The 20,390-nt window shown below is 44.7% G+C and overlaps 1 protein-coding gene across 1 annotated transcript in view; it reads right to left on the bottom strand.

Annotated features, from left to right (window-relative positions):
• PLXNA4 (plexin A4) overlaps positions 1-20,390 on the bottom strand; it is a 464,554-nt gene that overhangs the window by 103,999 nt on the left and 340,165 nt on the right. Inside the window, exon 5 of the mRNA XM_077135733.1 lies at positions 13,901-14,001. Coding sequence (XP_076991848.1) covers positions 13,901-14,001 — 101 coding nt within the window. The remainder of the gene's footprint in view (positions 1-13,900; positions 14,002-20,390) is intronic.

Consider the following 20,390-nt stretch of genomic DNA (forward strand, 5'->3'; position numbering starts at 1 on the left):
TTAAACTTTCTGGTATGAAGCCCTTTGAACCTTTTGGATAAAGATGAATTCTCCAGTACCCTTCTGGGAAACCTCATCCCAGGAATTAAAGGTCAGACAGGAGTTTGGCCATCTCTGTTGTACTCCCTGACTGCTCTGGCAGACCTGTGGCAGCAATCGCCTCTGCCTAAAAGTCTTGGAAGTTAATTTACCAGGCTTTGTCCGCTGCGAGGACTCCATTACCTTCAGCCATTAAGCTAATGTTATGGACTTTTCCAGGGTGTCTGCACTGACATCGCTATTAATAGTGTTATTACACCCATTAACAGCAGACCCTTAGAGCTGCTACAGCTTTAAATTATTCACTGACTCCCCAACTTTGAAGTTCCTATTTCCAAGAGCAATCAGTAGGTCTGAAAAATGCCTTTGATTAAATTATGAAGATGGAAAATTGAAGCAGTTTCCAGGCCAAACTTCACCTGGAGTTACCAAATAGAGATTCCGGTAGAAAAGGGAAGATGCCATCTCTCTCCAAGGGGGTACAAAGGCATTTGGTTGGGGGCCCTTAGGACAAATTCCAGCTGCATTGTTTGTGGCTTCTAAAGCTCACGTGGCTGTATCCTGACATTGCTCCTGAGAGCCCAGAGCCAACCACTCATCCCTCCTCCCCGCCAGCCTCCCACATCTAAATCTTTCCAGGGAATCCATCTATAGTTTACAATTCTAAACATCCCATCTGTATAATCTTTAGCTCACAGTAAAGCCTTCAAAAAATGTTAACTATTAGAATAATCCCATCCCTTCTTTGCCTTCCTCATCCAACTCCTCCAAGCTGCAGCTGATGCAGAAGTAGAGCTTTTTCTCCCAGACTTGCCCATGGGGCAAATCAAAAACAAAAAGGGATGGTTGCAGTGGTTTTTCTCTTATTGAGGGAAGGGAAGCCCCAGAGGCTAAGAGGGAGAAAAGATGGAAAGGGTGGTCTGGGTTGTAATTTTGCTTTCTTAATAGCTGTCAAAGGGTATTGAGAACTCAACTATCTTAGTGAAGAGTCAGGTTTAAGGTCAGTGCTAGGGATGTTTTGACATTTCTACTATCCTCAGGGCCCATGAGGGCGGAGGTTGCACATGTGGAAAATCACAGACAACTGACCTTAAATGTGATGAGATAATGAAGAGGAAAGAATGAATCCCTTTTGATTTCTTAATGGGATCTGCCTGTTTTACTAGGACTCTGATTTCCCTGTAGCCAGGCAAGAGCTGGGAAATGTGCAATAGGTTAATTCATGACTGCTGGGGAGCCAGCTTAGAAGTTTCCTGCAAAGGAGTTCCAGGTATTTCTTAAAGCATTTCCTTTTACTCAGTGTAAAATATCCCTTGAGGTGGATGGACACTCCTGCTCCATCCATTTTCCAAGTTGGAAAATTTGGGTTCATAGGGACTCAAAAAGTGCATGTTGTGTGACTTCGAGTTTTCAGACATCCATCGCTACCTCCACATTGCTACCCCTGCCCCCCAAACACAGACCTGAAGATGGCCAGCAGGAAGCAGGTCTAGGAAGACACTCCAGGTCCCTTGACTCCAAGGCTAACCTCCTCTTACCTCCCCACATCAATCGGCTTTCTCTGCAGTGCAGCCCATTCAGCCCTGAGATCAGAGGTACTAAAGGCCTTGGGGAGAAAGGCTCTGGGTCCTTCAGAAGGGGTTATTATACAAGTCAGTAGTTCCAATGAGATTATCCTCTCTAATGAAGCAGCTACCTCCGCCCTCCCCTAAGCCTGAACTTTCACTGCTGGTAAATTCCCAGCCAAGTGGAAAATTAGAAAGGAGAGGAATGGAGGGAGAAAGGGGGTGAGGAAGAGGGAGAGAAGCCATGATTAAGTCCTCTAGAAATTAATTCCTAAATACAGTGATAGATATATGAACTCCCAGTTCTGCTGGTCGGGCAAACAAATTTTAATTTGAAGATGGGGTTTTCTATGAGGAGGGCCCAGGCAAGACTCCAGGCCGGAGGGGTAGTTGCTGGTCTGTTTTCCTGGACCCCCCAGCATGGGCTCACCAGTCTCGGATATCAGAAGTGGCTCCTTCTCCACAGATGACCTCCAATTTTCAATATTTAAATCGGTCATGGCCTATGCTTAAAGTCTACCATTTGGGGAAATCTGTGCTTAGAACATATGGTGATATAAAGAGTGGGAGAGGGGCTTCCCTAATGAGCCTAAATGAGAAGTTAAGAGGTCTTAGCATGCCTACACAAGAAGGAAATCATGGGAGGCTCTTTGGTCATTGTCTTTATATCTAGGAACTATTAAAGGGAGAGACTAGGTTTTCTAATATTTTTGCCTGTGTCCTCTTCAGCAATGCCCACAGGAATGGGCAGCTACCTCTTTGTAGCTTGGCGGAAGATGGAATTACTAGTAAAGAGAACCATACTAGAAAGATGGGAGTGTAAAAGGTTTTCTATAACACTTATAAGTAGTAGGTCGTTTCAATGCCTTGATTCTAGGATCCAGTGAATGACACAATGATTGCACGCAAAGTCTAAGCATTTACTTTGTTCTTGGATAAATCCTGAAACAGGAAGGCAGAGATTATATTCTAATTTTCCCTCTGCCACCAGCTGCTGGCAACTGAACCCATAACCCCTTACTTTTTCTAAAGATCTAAAGCCAATCTCAGCACTGAAGATTTTGCTTTAATCCATGCCTCCTGGGCCTCACTCAGTGGCTGAGGTCACTGAAGCAAGCAGGAAGAGGTATATGACTCAACCAGAATCAGCAGGCAAAGGAGTCAGTTCGAGGCTCAAAAACCTCCCTGGGTTTATGCAGCAACTGAGGGATCCTGTCCCATCACAGTCAGTTCAAATGATGGGCTTGTCTGCCTACACAAGAAGAGCCATGTTTTGTCCTGGGTTCCTTATTGAATTCTTGCTTTGGCTTCCTTTCGGCCACATTTCAAATGAACAATCCATTGAACCTAAAGCTTAGGTAGTAGGTAAAAGGGATCTGGAAAGTTTCCTTCTTTTTTGAAGCAAAATTACAGTTTCTAAAAGAAAAAGTGAAGTGGGATTTTCTCATTCTTCTCTGCATCAATGGTGTGTGGCATGGTTTAGATTAATTTATTTCCACTAAGGCTGAAGAGGGTTAGGAAAGGAGAGGAGCAGGGAGGGAGAAGGGATGGGGGAGAGAAAAGAAGGAGGAGAAAGAGGAAGAGGAAAGCAAAGAAGCAGCATAGCAGCCTAATCTATTTGTTTTATAATCCAGTCAGCAACAAGGAGATATCGCTTATTACTAGACACACAGTCCAGCAATTACTCTGATGCCAATCAACTTTCACCCTACATCATCCAACAGCCCAGTGCTTTATACCTGTGAATATCACCAGGTCCAGCAGCCTGGGTTCAGGTAAGCACTCTGCTATGTGTAAGCTAGGCTGCTCATTTTTTTATGGCCCAATGTGGCATGATTGGGGGAAGTGTGTAGATGCTGATATATGTGTGTGGCTGTATACGTGTCTGGGCTTCAGGTCTCAGATTGTCTCCCTGGAGCTAAGTCATTAAACTGAGAGGGAGCTTTGGAACTCACCTGGATCATAGGGCTGTTCTAATTCATAAAAGAAGAGAGTACTGTTCACGTATCCTTTAGTCATGAAAACATGTATTATATGCGTATGGGACGGAGGGGAGGGAGAGTGGTTAAGAGAGAAAAACCAATTTTCCTTAACTTGTTCTGTGTATTAAAAATTCAAATACACTAATATGTAGCATAGATTCTTTCCTCTGAACCACAGGCTTATAACTTTTTGGTAGAGTCAAGGAAATAGACTGCAAAGAGTTTGCTGGGCTGAAGTAGATACTAATAATTCCTCATGATTGTGCAGCCCTTTCACATATTCATATAGTTTGACCATCACAATGACAATTTGAGGTCCATAGGGCTGCTATAATTGGCCCTATTTTATAGATAAACTAAGGCCCATAGTTTTTCATAGCCAGTAATTGAACTAAGATTTAAATTCAGGTTTTCCTATTCTAAAAGTAAGCCTTGGGTGGGCCACGGTGGCTCAGCAGGCAGAGTTCTTGCCTGCCACACCAGAGACCCGGGTTTGATTCCATGTACTTGCCCATGTTAAAAAAAAAAAAAAAAAAAAAAAAGAGCAAGCCTTCCTAACAGTGAATGTGAAACTAAAAAAACCCATCTTTTATTCAACTAAAATTCTACCGGATTATTAAATACATACAATAGGTAACATATAGTGCTGCTTTGGTTGAAATGGAGACCAAAGTCTCCAAGCTCAGTCCCTTCTTTGGGACTGACCTGAAGGAACAGACAAACAAAACCAAGCAAACAAACAAACAAAACCGCAGCCACCCTTGTCAATGGGGATTATATGTCAGTGAGCTCTTCCTTCAAATACTGTAAGCTGCTTAAGAGTTGCTTCTGAGTATCTGCCTGTGAGACTCCTATTCATGTCTCAAAACCCTGCACTGGCAGCATATTTTCAGTGAAGCTATCCGGACACTGAGCACAATGCTTGATACACGATAGTGCTAGAGACATGACTGTTGGCTTAAAGAGATGCCTGGTACCTCTTTCTCCATGGAAGCCTGACAGAGGGGCCACTCACCTTGTACACGGCTGAGACTGTTGTTTTTAAAATGGATCCAGCTCAGTTAGGCCAGATATGTAAGGTGTTCCCTACCACCTGCCTTCTCTGAGGTCTCACGGGGAGTGGCTGTCTTATACAATTGAGACCACATGTCAGGCTCTGCCCTTACTGTGCCTTTGTATGAATTAGGAAAAGATGCCCCCTCTGGGCAAACAGAGCTCTACAGGTATATGGCTTGGCCAGTGTAAAATATTTTGGTGCAGATTCTATAAAGCAGCATATACAGCTTCACAAGCAGAACATGGGCTAAATTTTGGCCCCCTCTTGTCCCCTAGATCAGCAACATTGTGTTGTGAACAATCTGTGAAACTTTACACAGTGGCCCTATCCATACGAGGACATGGTCCTTTCTTAGCTGGTACTGGGTCAGAGTCTGATGGAAGTCAAAGGTCCACCAAATCACCATCTTCTCCTAATGGACCTGTAAGAGTGTTCTTAGAAGACAGGCTGAAGAGATAAAAACAGGCATATTTCACTGGCAAATGTCTTCCTGCTTTTTACTAATAACTAGCAATGACTCATGTGCCCATGTTCTGGGCATCTCAGGCCTGAGATATTTCCAGCAGTGAGGCTGTTATTTGCTTTCTGCTTTTTCCTTGGGTGGGGTTAAAGACTAAGGACTTCAATTTTCCTCTCCGTTGACTTTTCAAGTTAATTTTGCCTTTTAGTTCCCACTAGTCCAGGGTCAGGTGGGTCTAGCACCCAATTGATAAGGAAATTACCTGGGCCTTCCAAAGAATGAGACTGAGCTCCAGAAGACCCTTTATACATCCTATAAATATTAGGAAGAAAATAAGGCTGGAGGAGTGCCTGACTTTGTTGTTAACCTTTTAAGAAAAATCATTGAATCTGGACGTCCTAAAGGATAGGGTGTCTGGTTGAAAATACACTCTGTTTCCACTGTGTGCTTTTCATATTAATGTGAGAGGAAACTGTACATGAGACTACAGAAAGGTCCACACCACCTCCCTACAGCAGGGCTGGGGACAGTCAAAGCACAAAGCCCTCAATTTATACTCTGGTGAGAAAGAGAAGGGTGAAAAGGTAGAATGTAGGTCAAAATGAGTCAGGATTAAACTTCTCCTAGGCCAATGCACACGGTGTGGGGTAAAGGGTGAGAGAAGGTAGAACTTGGCAGCTTTACTACTGTTAGTCATCTCCAGAAACCCCCTAAAATCGAATCCCCTAAAATCAAACCCCCTAAAGTTTACCCATCTATTCCATAAACCATTTGCTGTGTGTCAGGAATTGGACTAGGTACTGAGAATTAAAACAAACAGACACACAAATAACACCACAAATAAAAATTAGCCAGTCCAAAAAAGCACATGAAAAGGTATTCAACATCACTAGCTATTAGGGAAACACAAATCAAAGCCATAATGAGCTATCATTTCATGCCTACTAGAATGATTACTATTAAAAAATAAAAAAATAAAAAAACCCAGAAAACTACAACTGATGGAAAGGATGTGGAGAAACAGGAACACTTATTCACTGCTGGTGGGAATGTAGAATGTTTCAGCTGCTGTGAAAGACAGCTTGGCAGTTCATCAGGCAGCTAAGTATAGAATTGCCATATGATCCGGCAATCCCACTATTAGGTATATACTCAGCAGAACTGAAAGCAGGGACACAAACAGGCATTTGCACACTGACGTTCATAACGGTATTATTCACAATTGCCAAAAGATGGAAACAACCCAAGTCTCCATCAAGCAGTGAACTGATCAACAAAATGTGGTAGATACATACAACAGAATTTATTACTCAGCTGTAAAAAGAAATGAAGTCCTGATGCATACGACAACATGGATGAACCTTGAGGACATTATGTTGAATGAAATAAGCCAGACACAAAATGACAAATATTGTATGACCTCACTAATATAAACAATGAGAGGACTTGAGTTAAAATCTAGAGTATAGGTTACCAGGACATAGAATAAGGGTAGAGAAGGGCAGTTGATGCTTAATTTGTACAGAATTTTTAATAAGGTTGATTGTAAGTATTTGGAGTGGATAGAGGTGATGGTGGCACATTATTGTCAGTATAATTAACTGTGCTGAGTTATGTGGTCGAAGGGGGAAGTTTAAGGTCACATGTGCCACTAAAAGGAAAGCTAGAGGATGAAACATGGGACTTTATACCATAGTTAACCCTGTTGTGGATGATGCCTATGGTTAATAGTGCAAATATAAGAATGTTCTTCCATGAACTAGAACAAATGCACATCACTATTACAAGGTATTAATACTAGGGTGGTATATGGGAGACATACAAGTAATGCAAACTGTGGACTGCAGTTAACAGTAATATTGTAATATTCTTTCATTGATTGCAATAAAGGCACTGTACTGATGGTACCAATAAGAGGGGGTATAAAGGGTATAGGATTTTTCTTTTGGGGGCAATGGAATTGTCCTAAAATTGATCGTGGTGATGAATACATTACTCACTGATTATACTGAGAGCCACTGATTGTCTACTTTGATTGTCTACTTTGATGGAGTGTATGCTATGTGCATAAAACTTATGTTTAAAATAAAAATGAACCAGGGCGGTTCAGGACAGTGGCCCGGTGGCAGAGTTCTTGCCTGCCTTGCCAGTGACCCAGGTTCGAGTCCCGATGCCTGCCCATGTGAAAAATAAAAAATAAATAAAAATAAAAATAAGCCAGTCCAGTGAAGGGTCAATGAAGGTAAGAAAGCAATTGTGTGATGCACAAATAATTAGAGTGACAAGTACTGTTTGATGGGAAGAAACTTGGGGATCCAGGAAGGAGGCTGAGAGTCTGCTTAGGCTCAGGCAAAACACATGCATTGGTGAGGCCACTCAGGAGCACAGACATGAGGGACGTGTTGGGACTGGGACTCCAGGAAACACTATTTTTCCCCTAGTGCTCTTTGGGGCAGGCTAAAAGGCTAACGACAAGAATGTCTTTGCTCAAAGAGATGAGGGCCGCATGTGTGTGCGTGTGTGTATATGTGTGTGCATGTGTGTACATGCACACATGTGTATATGTGTCTGGTGCATAAGTGGAAGGTTTGTTGTGTGCCTGTGTATCTATATGCATCTCTATGTGTGGGGATGGTGTGTCTTTGTTTGTATGTCTGCGTGTTGTATGGATTGTGTTCATCAGGGAAAGGTTGGTGGTGAAGCGTGGTGAGGATCCCATGCTTGCCTTTCTCCCTGTTGGTCACCACGGGCTTTGGGGATGCAAATTCCTTTTCATGTCAATCTAAGCAGAATATAAGCCCCTCTCCCCTCACTCCACCCCAGCCCCTTAGGATGGTGGTCCAGAGTTGAGTGAAGGTTTCCTTATGAAGTATGAAATCCTCTTGGCCCCCAAGCCAGCAGAGGGAGACTCAAACCAAATAGCAGACTGGCTTTGAGGAAGGGACTCCAAAATGCTCCTGATTAGTACCGGGACAAGCAAACTTCCTGAAGGTTTTGAAGCTGTCTCGGGTCTTGATTAACTCATGTATCGGTAGCAGCAGCAACACTGGAAGTGTCAGAGGGAAGGTAAGGCGGGGCCAAGGCAGACTCCTGGAGCCTTCTGGGGGAAGGAATCCATTGACGAGAGCTGCAGCTCTGGCTCTGGACCACAGGTGGGCCTGTCCTTGACATCCTCGGAGCTTTGTCCCCAAGGAAGTGGGGGCATCAGGTCACCACTACCACAAGGCAAAGTCCACCCGCCCTGGCCTCTCTTTCACCCCCACAGTAGACACACAAGGTGTGGAGAATCATGTTATTCCCTCCTACCTCCCCAGAAGCTTTGACATACGAAATTCTTTGCAACAAAAAACAAATAATTTCTTGGTCCTCTCTTAGAAAAGATAAGGCTCTGATAGCAAACAGCCCTGGGAGAGAAAACAGATTTAGCAGGTTAATAGCAAGTAGCCCTTGGATGGGAATCAAAAAAATTAAAAATAAAAATGATACAAAACTGTGGAATCTGCCAAGAACCAGCAAGGATTTCAGAATTAGTTTGTGCTTCTTCAAGAGACAACCAGCAATGGCTTAGGGGATAAACTGCTTTCTCCATGCTTTCTCAGGTGGGCAGCCACAGACATGGCCTCAGAAGACTGGCTGCAGTAGCCATGTGGACGTAGACTTTCTATAGGGGATGTGTAGCAGCCACCCAACCACACCACTGCAGCCCTGGGGCAGGGAAAGGAAGGTCAGTGGGCCATGGAGTCGGCCTGGGGGCTTCGACCCACCACCCAGAGCCTCCATTTACATGGTCATGACAATCATGGCTACTTCCAAGCCATGGGTAGCAGGGTACCTGCTGGGCTCCAGGCACAGCGAGGGGCCTTTATGTATATCATCTCATTTCACAATGTGGCTCCAAGATGGCTCTTGTCATTGCCATTTTATAATGGAGGAAACAGGATCCAGATTGGGTCTGTCCACAGAGAGGCTCTTAGTTTTAACCCACTCCCTCCTCTCTAGGTAGCAGTACCTCTCCTTTCCTTTCCTTTCTCTCCCTTCTTGGCAGAAACTACGTAAAGAAGAAAAGAAATGAACCTTAAAAAGTAACTGGTGCCAACCTATCCAGGGAAGGGCATTGTTCCAACAGAAGAAATCTGGAAAGAGGAGGGGTCATCAGAGGGTAAGAGAGAGACTTTGTAAGGGCTGATCTTATCTTTCCCCTCTCTAGTCTTAGGTTACATGAGCCTCCCAGGAGTGACGCTGATGATTTTTCTTAAGAAAGGTAATGTCTGGGCCAATCGATGTGGCTGGGTCTGCAGGGCAGGATCCCATTACCTGCTGAGGCTGGGATAGGATTCCTTGGCTGGGCATGAAGCCATAGGAGTGCAAGATGAGAGGTGGCTGGTCACCGGGGGGACTGTTCCAGGTCCAGAATAGGAGACAGCTGTGAAGGGGCCAAGGCAGGCTTTACCCTGGGCTTTTGGCTTTTTTCACCTTCACCCAGGTCAGATCAGGCAGGAATATGCTACAAAGTGAATGCCCTGTGAATAAGGGCTCAAGATTCAAGGTCAGATAGATACCCAGGGCTGTTAGAAACTCTTGTTGCCATTAGAAACAGGCAAGCTGGGGCTAGGGGCTGCAAAAGAGGGCAACAGGGCTGACCCTCTGTGCTATTGGGTAGGCAGGTAAGTGCTTCATGACAACTGAGAGTTTAATTTCATGAGCATTTCTTAGGCATGTTCATCCTGCAATCTGCTTTGCAGGTACAAACTGCCCATTCAGCAACATGAGCCACCTGTTTGTAGAGGCCCTGACCTTAATCTCTCTCTCTTTCTCATACACATACATGCACATGTGCACATGAACACATCATCTGATTTCCTTCTCTCCCCACCATTTTCTCACCATTCACTCACTACAACCATGAGAAAAGCTGGCAAAAGTGACTGAGAAAACTTACTGATCTGGACACCTCCAGGAACCTTTCACTACTTTCTTTCACCTTGGTTCTCTTAGCAACAGGTGCTGCACTTGGCACAGGGTCTTGCCCATGTGGGGGCCTAACAAATGCACTGATTCTGGGGGTACAGACCCTTCTCCCCATCCCTGATGAAAAGTCCACTTTCCAAGAAACTTTTGGGCAGAGATACATGCCCCAAGCCTAGCATGGTACCTGGCACAGAAGGAACAGGACAGGTCTGAAAACTTTGGCCAAGTTTGTGTCTATGGACTCAGCACTTAAACTTCCCCCACTCTTTTGCTGCAGTTTCCCTCCTAATGAACTGAGGCACCTCAGAGTGTGACTACACAGACTTTGTCCGGCTGCCTGATGTCTGCTCACCCCCAGCATTCTCCTTTTCCTGCTTCTCCCTTTCTATTTCCTCATGAATGTCCAGTGTGCACCCATTTAAAATGAAAGGAAGGGCATAGGGAGGGCATATCGGGAGAAGCAATACCTGGCTTTAATGTGAAGTTAAGGAATTGGGAAGAAAATCTCACTGGGAAGAACTTGGAAGGACCATGAGAGAAATTTCTGGATGAAGGAAATGTTCTACATCTTGATGGGGTGCGGATTACATGGGTGTTGGCATTTTTCTAAACCTTTCCAGCTGTACACTTAAAATCTGTGCATCTGACTGAATATATGCTTTAAAATCTTATCTTGATAAAAAGATCTTAGAGGATCCTGAGGCCTACTCTACTTCACCCATGAAGTTCTCCTTGGTTATTGAGTGTGGGAGGGAGGGAGGATGGCTTCACTGCATGTCACTGAGGGTAGGCAGCCTTGGCCTAGGGGTGCTCATAAGGTTTATTCTCCCAGGGAAGTTGGGCTTTGCCAGATGCATTTGCTCAGCTCCCAGCAACACTCTCTGCTCTCATTGGGCCCTCATATGACCAGGAACCTTGAGGGATACCGAGAACAACACCTTGACCTGGGAAAGCACCTTAGATTTTATAACATCCTTTATTGCCTAATTTTATCCTCATCCCATTACTGTAGGAGAAGTTACGTGCACCCTCTTTAACAATGAGAATGCCCAGTTACTTGCCCAAAGCTCTCCAATACATTCGCAAAGAGTGAGAACTAGAATCCACTGACTTCCCATCCAGTCCCTCACTGCATTCACGCCTGTGCTCCTGCTGCAGCTCCTTGGACAAGGAGGGGCTCCCACCACCAGCAGCATCCTCCTCATTTCTGTGCTGGGTACCAGACAGAGAGAACAATGGCTGCACACATCCTGCTTTCTGAAGGCCTGTGCTTAGTGGGACTGACACAGACACGTATGAATAAGATAGGCAAACCTCAGCATAAGACGTAGTGCTAGGTTGGGAGGGGTGAGGGAAATCCAGCAGGAACGTCCACCAATCAGAGGAAGGCAATCCGAGGCTGGAATACCCACAGGAAGAGAAGTCTGCAATTCAGGTAAAATCATCTGGAAAATCAGTGGGGATCAGCAAAGCCACCAAAGGCAGTGCAGCCAGGACCTATCAATTCTTCCCCAGCCTTGTCAAGACTCTGTGTCACCCCCCTCACTTCCCCACCCCCACCCCCCGCCGGCTTAACATTAGCACAGCTCCACAATTCACTGGGTACTTGCACCCATAAACTCATTTTATTCTCTGGCAGCTCGGTGAAGTGGGAAAGCAGGTGCCATTCTCCCCAATTCATAGATGAGGAGACTGGGAAGCTGCCCAGGTTGCTGCGCAGCTGGTGCGATGCGGAATCTGGACTTGTTCACAAGAAGTTCACGCCCATGGCTGAGTTCTTTCTGCCTTGCCGAGAGGAGAGCTGTTGGCTTCCCAGTGCAAGCCAACCACCTCCTTTATGAACTGCCCGGGCTTCGCCTTTGCCCCAGTTCACTTCTATTTCCTGCCACTTGGCAGGTGGCAGGTGGCAGATTATGGAAGGGGAAACTGAGGCCATGCAGGAACTAGTGTCTGGTACCTTCTCCTCTCACTTCTGCTTAACTCATCTCTGGGGAAAGCAGGTGGGGGTGGGTGATCCCGGCCCTTTCCCACCTTCTCAGAGTCTTAGGGGCCTGGTTGCTAATGGGGCCACTGGTTTCTGGGTCTGGAGTGGCATCACTGGGCAGGGACCACAGCTGGCATGGGAACCTGCTCTGGGGTCCTACAGGCATAGAATATCAGGCAGGCCTAGCCTTCCTGACTGCTCTTGTCAGGTGTGAGAGCCCCAAGCCTGGAGCTGCTGAGACAACCTCAGCCCAGAAGAAATCCAGGTGGCCTCAAGGCTGGCAAGTAAGGCAGTGGATTTGGCACACAGTTTCCTCCTAACAGACATAACAGAGGACCAAAGAAAATGACTTCCCTTCTGCCCTGCAAAGGGTATTCTAAGAGGCTATCCTGGATTGATCAGAGCTGACCTGAATGCAGTCAGCTGCAGGCTCACTTACCCTGCCCTCTTACTCACCACTATTCTGTGTTACCATTGGTATACACTCATGCACAGTTTCAGGTCTGCCTCTGAGTTATGTGCATTTCAGCATAGGTTAATGAGCCTCATTTTCTTTTCTTTCTTGTTTTTTTGCATGGGCAGGCTCCGGGAATCGAACCCGGGTCTCCGATATGGCAGGAGAGAATTCTGCCACTAAGCCACCACTGCCTGCCAATGAGCCTCATTTTTTCCCACCCTAATACACTTGAGAGTGTTAGTACCTTCCCTTAAGGAAATACGGTTTATTATGCTTGAGTCTCTCCCCAGTAGATGGGGTGGGATGGGGGCCTGCCTGCTCCCTTAGGGAGAACGTATGAGAATTTAAGATGGTGTGTCTAGCTTTAAAGGCACTTCTGAGTGGGATGGGATGGGATCTTGTGGTTGAAAATTACTGGTAAAAGTAATCGGTCACATACACTTCAGGTTCTTAGTAGGAGGGCCAATGTCCTTCTTCTTAATTTGTAATGCTTCTGCAGAACTCGAGTGAGAATTTCAGGGGTTGAGTAGAAGCCTGGGTTCTAGCAACGATGGCTTATTTGGGACCAAATTCCATTAGAGTGGCACCCACCTATTTCTGGCTTCTTCAGTTAGGGATGCCAAGGGTCTTTGAGTCCCCAAAGAAGGGCCTTCAATTCACCCCACATGTCTGGGTTGGTTCACCCCACCCCTCAGTTCAGGTACAAAGCTACAACCTGCCTCCACTGTGATACCCTTGCCCGCTTCCCCACTTCTAGAGAATAAAATGGAGCCAGCATAAAAGGGGGCACGTACAGTGAGTGCCCAGCACTTGGGATCTGGCTTCACTTCAGGGACCCCATACTCAGGGTTGTGACAGCAGAGGGGAATTCCCAGGTGCTGCAAATTAGAATTGCACATCACAGGTGGCAGAAAACCCCGTGGGGTCATCGCCTAGCATGTTAAGTGGGTGTTGAATCACTAAACGTACAACACGCAACTGCCACATGATTTAGCGACCCATGTCACGTAGGGGAATAGTCCAATTCCTTTTTCCCTCGTGTTCAGCCCCAGAAAGTCAGTATACCTTCAGGTCACAGTCAGGAAAGTGAGGGAAGCCCTCCCCCTCCAGCCATCCATTATGTACTTATCCAATGTGCCGTTCATATCCCGCCCATCATCGGCTCCCCATGTAATCATTCCCATGTATTTCTTGTGGGAATTTGGCAATTTAAAGCAATGTCAGAAAGGACAAAAGAAGGGAGATAAACTTAGCAAGAGGTAAGAAAGTGTAAGAAGAGAAGGTAGAGAAGACAGATCAAAGAGAAGGAGGGTGTTGATGGAGAAGAGGAGGAAGAGACTGGCTGGAGGGAAGTGGGAAGCAGGAGGGAGCTGCCTGGTGGTACTCACGTGTTGTGGAGCACACACCAGCCACAGTGGGGATCCCCAGAGCCAAGGCACTCGCTACAGCTCTGATACTGACCACAGGACTCCACAGGGACTCTGGCGAGCTAGGGCAAGACAAGGAAGAAAGGGGTTAAGAATTTGCAGAGCACCTAACAGTTCATCAGAAAGTGTGGCCCTCCTAAGTATTACATGTATTACCAAAAACAGTGTAGGCACGTGGAGATGCCTAGAATCCCAGAACCCAAGGGGACCTAGAGTGGTCCTGTTTGAGCAAACAGACACATAAGGATTCAGGGGAGATCCCTGCCTGTTGTTCTTCTTAGAAGTTTCCAGAAATGCACACTCCACAGAGGCCATATTAAATTGTAAAGATTTTATATAACGTACATCTACGTTTTCCCACCACCCAAACCCCAAGATACCTCTACAAACATCAGTCGCATATTTATGCACTTTTTTCTTTTGTTTGTTTGTTTCTTCTAAGTGTAATAAACTCCAATGTTTATTCTTTCTGCATGTCTTGCTTCTCTTTTGTCATAAAGTATTTTACCTTCTTTCCAGTCCCTCTTTAGGTTTCATCATTTTTTACTGTTCAGGGAGCATTTAATACAGCACCAATCCTTTTTCTTTTTCTTTCTCCATGCCTTTTAACAAGGTGTCATAAACTCACTTTGTAGCTGGTACTTGCTCACTCTTTCTTTCTCATAATGTTGGCCAATTGGCTTTAAAAGTTTTTCACTACGGTACTTTCAAAGAGCAGCTGTTGCTATTTCTTCTCCTACTCTTACCCTTTTCAAGAACAGAGACTTCCACGTCAACCTAAAGCTTATATCAGCTCTCACTAGCCGCTTGTTAATTTTAAATGTTCCACATGACATTTCTGCTTAGCCCAAATGCTTCCATTTTCTGCACGCTCTTAAACATCTTTTAAATTTCTTTGTTCTCTAGTGTATCCATTCCTCTTTCCTTAATACAGCTTTTCCTTGATGTCTTTTTACATGACTTTTTTAGTGTCTGTTACAGAGTAGGTACTTATCAATGATACACTGGATCAAACTAAATTTTTATTTTTTTTCTGTAGCCTAGGTCTTTATTCTCTATTTTGCCAGTTTCTTCTTTACAAAAGTTCTTTTTATAAAAAAAAATCTTTTTCCATTTGGCGCATCTTTTTATCTCAGTGGAGGACTTCTTACCTAATCTTTCAACTTTAGTTAGGAGAATTGGATGCGGTCATCCTTTTTCATTTCTCACCATCAGAAAACAGGCACGGAAAACTTTAAACCCCACTGACCAGGCTGAGCTGCCTTTGCTTCATGAGCAAATGCAGGGGCAGTGTTTTTCCTGCTGTTTCTTAGGGCATCTGCCTCGGTAAAATTATGTACACTTGGCAGGGGCTATTTGTAACTCATGTGCAAGCAAACTGGCACTACAGCCTGCTCAATTAGTCTCAAAAAAAAAAAACAACTCCCTTTTGGAATTAATTAATAATTAATGCCAAATCCCACATGATTTCTTTTCCCTTCCTATTTTAATTTTCTTAATCACTTTTATATATCTTTCTGTTCTCCAAAGCACACAGCATTCATCATGACCACACTGCCTTTTTACTTCTTCCCAGCTGCCTTTCAGCCCTCTTCTCCTTTTCCTGCAGGTTTACTCCTTCCTTGGTCTTCAAGATACAACCTTGTTGGGTATCTTTTTTGCACATTCAGAATTTCAGCTTTCCTTTTATTACTTTTCATGCAATTTGCATGGGCCATGCCTGGGCTTTGCATACATACAACCTTTCAATTTTCATAACCAACCGTCATCTAACTTTCTTATGAATTATCCCACTGACTCTACACATTGCCTCTTTAATTTGTTTTCCCACCCCTTAAGTGAGCACAGAGTGCTAGTTGTGTAGGCATATAAATAGTGGTTCCCAACCCAGGGTACCTGGACCCCTAGGAATTCATGAGTGCTAATGAGGTCCACACGCTATTTTCAATATTTCCAAAGCCTAATGGAAATTGGACTGCTGCAGTGTTCTGTTTTTATGCTTTCTCAGTGATGTATATTCCATGTTAAAAATAGGAAATATATTATTACTTAATAAATGCAGTTTGTTTAGTAGACGGAATCTTTCAAAACATGATGCCCAGAAGGGGCAAAATAATAAATGGGGCCATAGACGGTGAAAGTTGGGAACCACAAGTACATAATAATGTTTTCATAAGTTCCAGCTGCTTGTCTAGCACTCCATATTTTGCATGGGCTTAAAGAGAAAAGCATGACTTGTACAATCAAAAGCATTTTCTTGGTCTAAACTTAATTGATATCCTCAGTTTCTCCCACTGACGTGTGCCCTGGTGTTTCAGGCTGTGCCACGTAATGTAAAGAGCCAGCTGCTTGGTGAATCTGATGTTCACAAAAGCCTTTGCATTTACATTAATAAAAATATCTTGCAAATTGGCATTTAATAATGCCAATTCCCTGAAATTGTAAAGTCCTTCCTCTCTTTGTTTTTAAACAAGGGTCATTTTAGTTTGGTTGGATAGAGTATAGGAGCCTGCAGAGCTCAGGCTGAAACCTGGCTTCACCATTTACTAGCTATGAGATCTTGTCATCTTGGAGTGACATTTCTCTCAACTCTCAACACGGGGATAAAAATCCCCACCCAGTTCATGGAGTTTCCCAAAGCACAAATGGCCCAATAGGGATGGACCTGCTTTGTAAATGGTCAAGCACAACAAGAGGATGTTTTATTTTTGTTCCCTGTGTCATGGATCTTCCATTCCTCATTGCATGGTCACATTGCCTCCCGCCTCACTGCGCACTGGGCATCCCCGATTCAGGCAGGAAAGAACAACATCTACTTTCCTCTCTCGATCACGCCATTTCCTCCTTCACCTGTGATGTCTTGCCCTTAAATCGTTCATTGCTTCTTCCTTTGGATGAAACCCTGTGGCGATGAATCCCAGCTTCCTGCCACTGATGCAGTACCTTTTCCCACTACTGTAATGGTGATATATTTTGCTCTGTTTTTCATTCTGGGGATTCCTTACTCAGAACCCCCACGGAACAAGGGCGTAAGCCCTGAGCAGGACTCTGCCCCGGCTCCCTGGGTGAGCCAGGGCAAGTCTCTCTGCCTCTCTTTCTGATCATTGTGTACAATGGGGACTGGACAAGGTTAGCTCGAAAGTCCCTTTTAGGTCTCACATTTCAAGCTCCTTTTTAATTCCTAGACTAAACCTCTCCTGCTTTGTTCCCATCTTGTTGGATTTCTCTGGACATCACAGCAACGTCAGCTTACATCCTCAGGAAAACATGCCCTCAAAGATGGTTATCGGGGCATCTATGGCTTTCTCTTCTTAAAGTTTACTTTCAACCCTTATTCCTTTAACCTTTCCTTACAGGATCTTCTTTTATCTATATATTCAGCTATTTTTATTATTCACTTCCAACTTTATCTAGTTTTTCTCTTTCCCCTTTAAAGTGTGGCTGCTAAGACTGGGGAACCAACAGGACTCCAACAGACCAAGTAGAAAGGGTTCCTATCACCCCCTCATCTTCCCAGGACCTTCCCTAGGACAGCCAGGCCCAGGGAAATCTCCAGAAGTCCTTACATCAGGCAGTATTCTCTGGCATCTCTCAGTCAACATCATGGGCTTGCCCCACTTGTCACCACATGAGTAATCTGGAATGCATCAGAAGTTTTCCTGATACTTCAAGATGCCATCTAGTAACCAACAATTTATCCCAGGGCAAATCTATTCTCTAATGGCTCTGGTTACCTTGCATACCTTGCACAGGTGGCCAGGTGGCTTCCAAGTCTCCTTGCTCCTTGAATCTCTCTCCAAATACCTAGGTTCTCCAGACCCACACCATATGCCAGACAAAGCTGCTTATCCCATCTCCCCCTACCCCACCCCCACCTCCAGCTCCTCTCCTGACCCTGGAATACAAACCACTCCAGATGTAGAGCCACACGATTAATTAAAACCACCCCACGCTGATTAAAGTCTCAAGCTAGAGTGCCAGGCATGCTAATTAACTGAGTGAGGGAATTCAGACCACAGGAAGAGGTGACAGAGAAAGTCATGGGTTGGGGGTGGGGCTGCTTGGGGAACAAATCAGGTGGCAATGTGACCTGAGCTATCATAGTGATAGATGATCTCGGAGACCACAAAAGATTGAGGTCTGTCCCCTGGCCACCTCTACCACAGACTCCAGGAGAGGTGGTGATTGATGTAGCTGCAGCTCCGTCGCTGCTTCTGGAGGCAGGAGCCACGTCATGTCCCAGAGCACTCTGTGTGTGTCTCCCCTGTGCTGGGGAGGAAGTGGAGGTCCTTGGGCATGGTGGTTGGGGTAGTCTGGGTATATCATCCTGGCTCTGTTCACAAACCTATGAGGTGGCCTTTGGCAAGCAATTTCAGCTTTGCAGGGGCACGGTGCACGTGAAAACATCTATTCTCTGCTCATCTCCCTGGGTCACAATGGGGGAAGAAGCCTTTTGTCGGTAGAGAATAAATTCACATTTATGACATTCTGAGATCTTTGAATGAAAAGGCAGGCATTTTTACTTTTTTCAATTTAATCTCATAATGGACAAAAGGGTTTTGGAAGAATGTCTCTGATCATATATTATTATGTGACTGGATCTGTTCTCCTGTTTCGTTTCATGATGAGAAGGTTAGGTAAAATAATGCTGGGGTCCTATGGTATCCAGAACCTCTCCTAATTCCTATCTCCTTCCCTGAGGCACAGAGTTGGGGATCAGAATTCAACTAGGTGACCCGATGTCAAACGACCCTGAGCTTATAAAGTTCTTCTGTTAATACTTATCCTCTGTTTTGGAATTGCTCATTCCCATTTATAACCAATTCCCACCTCTCTCTCTTCCCCTAAATTATCTTTCAGGAAATCACACTGGTTTTATATATCCCTTCCCCACCAAACGATGCCTTCCCAAAGTATATATCTTAGTTTTGTCTGCTTTTGGACTACTATCAATGGAATCATCATCCTTCCTCCCTCATCTACCCAGCTCCATGACCAAGGCCATGAATTCACAATGGCCTAGGAGAGGAAGGCAATGAGTAATTGCAGAAAGAGCAAAGCAAATGGGCCAGTACATGATTTTAACTCAAGGCTTTGACCTTTATAAGCTCCCGTTGTCTGATAAATGGAGCTCATTGCCCGGTGGTTCTGGGATCTGGACCTGGGGTCTGGTCGTGCTCATGGAACCTTGGTGGAGTTTTTGAAGTTCCTGGGCCCTGTCTGGTTTCCCTGATATTCTGAAAGATCCTTTCCCTTTGGGGCCTGGAATAGGGTTCCACTTCGCCTGCTGCCGTTAGCATTCCAAAGGGGGCTTGCTGCTCTGCTGATTACATTCAGAAACGTCCCACAGATATAATGTACAGTCTCTTTGTGTATTTCTAATTTGTTTAAGCATTTGACATTCTGGTCAAAATGTGAGTTATTACTCCATCTCTACTCTTATAATTGGATGCTAATGCTATAGTGGCTATATTGAGCCTGATGGTTGGAGTTAATTTAAATGTCCAAAAGGCTTCTTAAGTACCCAATTTCCTTCAAAATTGTCAAAAAAAAAAGGAAAAGAGAGGCAAGATGATCCATTAAGAAACTCCAAGAGGCTGCTGGGGGAGCTGTCAAGCTGTGCAGATGTTGCGCCTGGCGCTCTGTCCCTCGGTGCTATCCTTCCATCTCCCATCCCCAAAGCAAAGGAAGTAGAGTTGAGAAAAGTCCGTTTTTCTCTGCAAAATTCTTAACTCAGCATACACATGGATCTCAGTGAATGTCTTGGGGGAAGGAGACTTCCTTCCCTTTGGTAGTCTCTCCCACCTTCCCAGGCTAAATTTTTGCTGACTGAGGACCAAGCAAGGCTTTCCTAAACCCCTTGCCTCCCCATGATGGGCTCTGAGCCCCTCACTCCCAGGGCTTGAACTTGCGGTGGCTGAGAAGTGGCTCAGGAGTCCCCTTCTTTTTTTTTTCTTGTCATCATGTAGTTTTGTATTCATCACCATGATCATTTTTAGAACATTTTCATCACACCAGAAAAAGAAATAAATATATAAAGAAAGACCCCATACATCCCACACCCTTCCCTCTCATTGACCACTAGCATTGCAATCTACCCCCCTTTTTTTTAACCCCTTATCCCACCCCCTATTATTTACTTGTTTTTTGTCCTAATTTTTTTAGTCATCTGTCCATACTCTGGATAATGGGAGTGCCAGCCAAAAGATTTTCACAGTCACATTGTAAAAGCTATATAGTTATATAATCATCTTCAAGTATCAAGACTCTGGAATATAGTTCAACAGTTTCAGCTGTTTCCTCCTAGCTATTCCAATACACTAAAAACTAAAAAAGGGATAGCTGTTTAATATATAAGAATAACTTCCAGAATAACCTCCTGACTCCATTTGAAATCTCTCAGCTGCTAAAACTCTATTTTGTCTCATTCCTCTCTTCCCCTTTTTGTTCA

The sequence above is a fragment of the Tamandua tetradactyla genome, chromosome 1 (genome assembly GCF_023851605.1).
Source record: "Tamandua tetradactyla isolate mTamTet1 chromosome 1, mTamTet1.pri, whole genome shotgun sequence".
Taxonomy (NCBI): domain Eukaryota; kingdom Metazoa; phylum Chordata; class Mammalia; order Pilosa; family Myrmecophagidae; genus Tamandua; species Tamandua tetradactyla.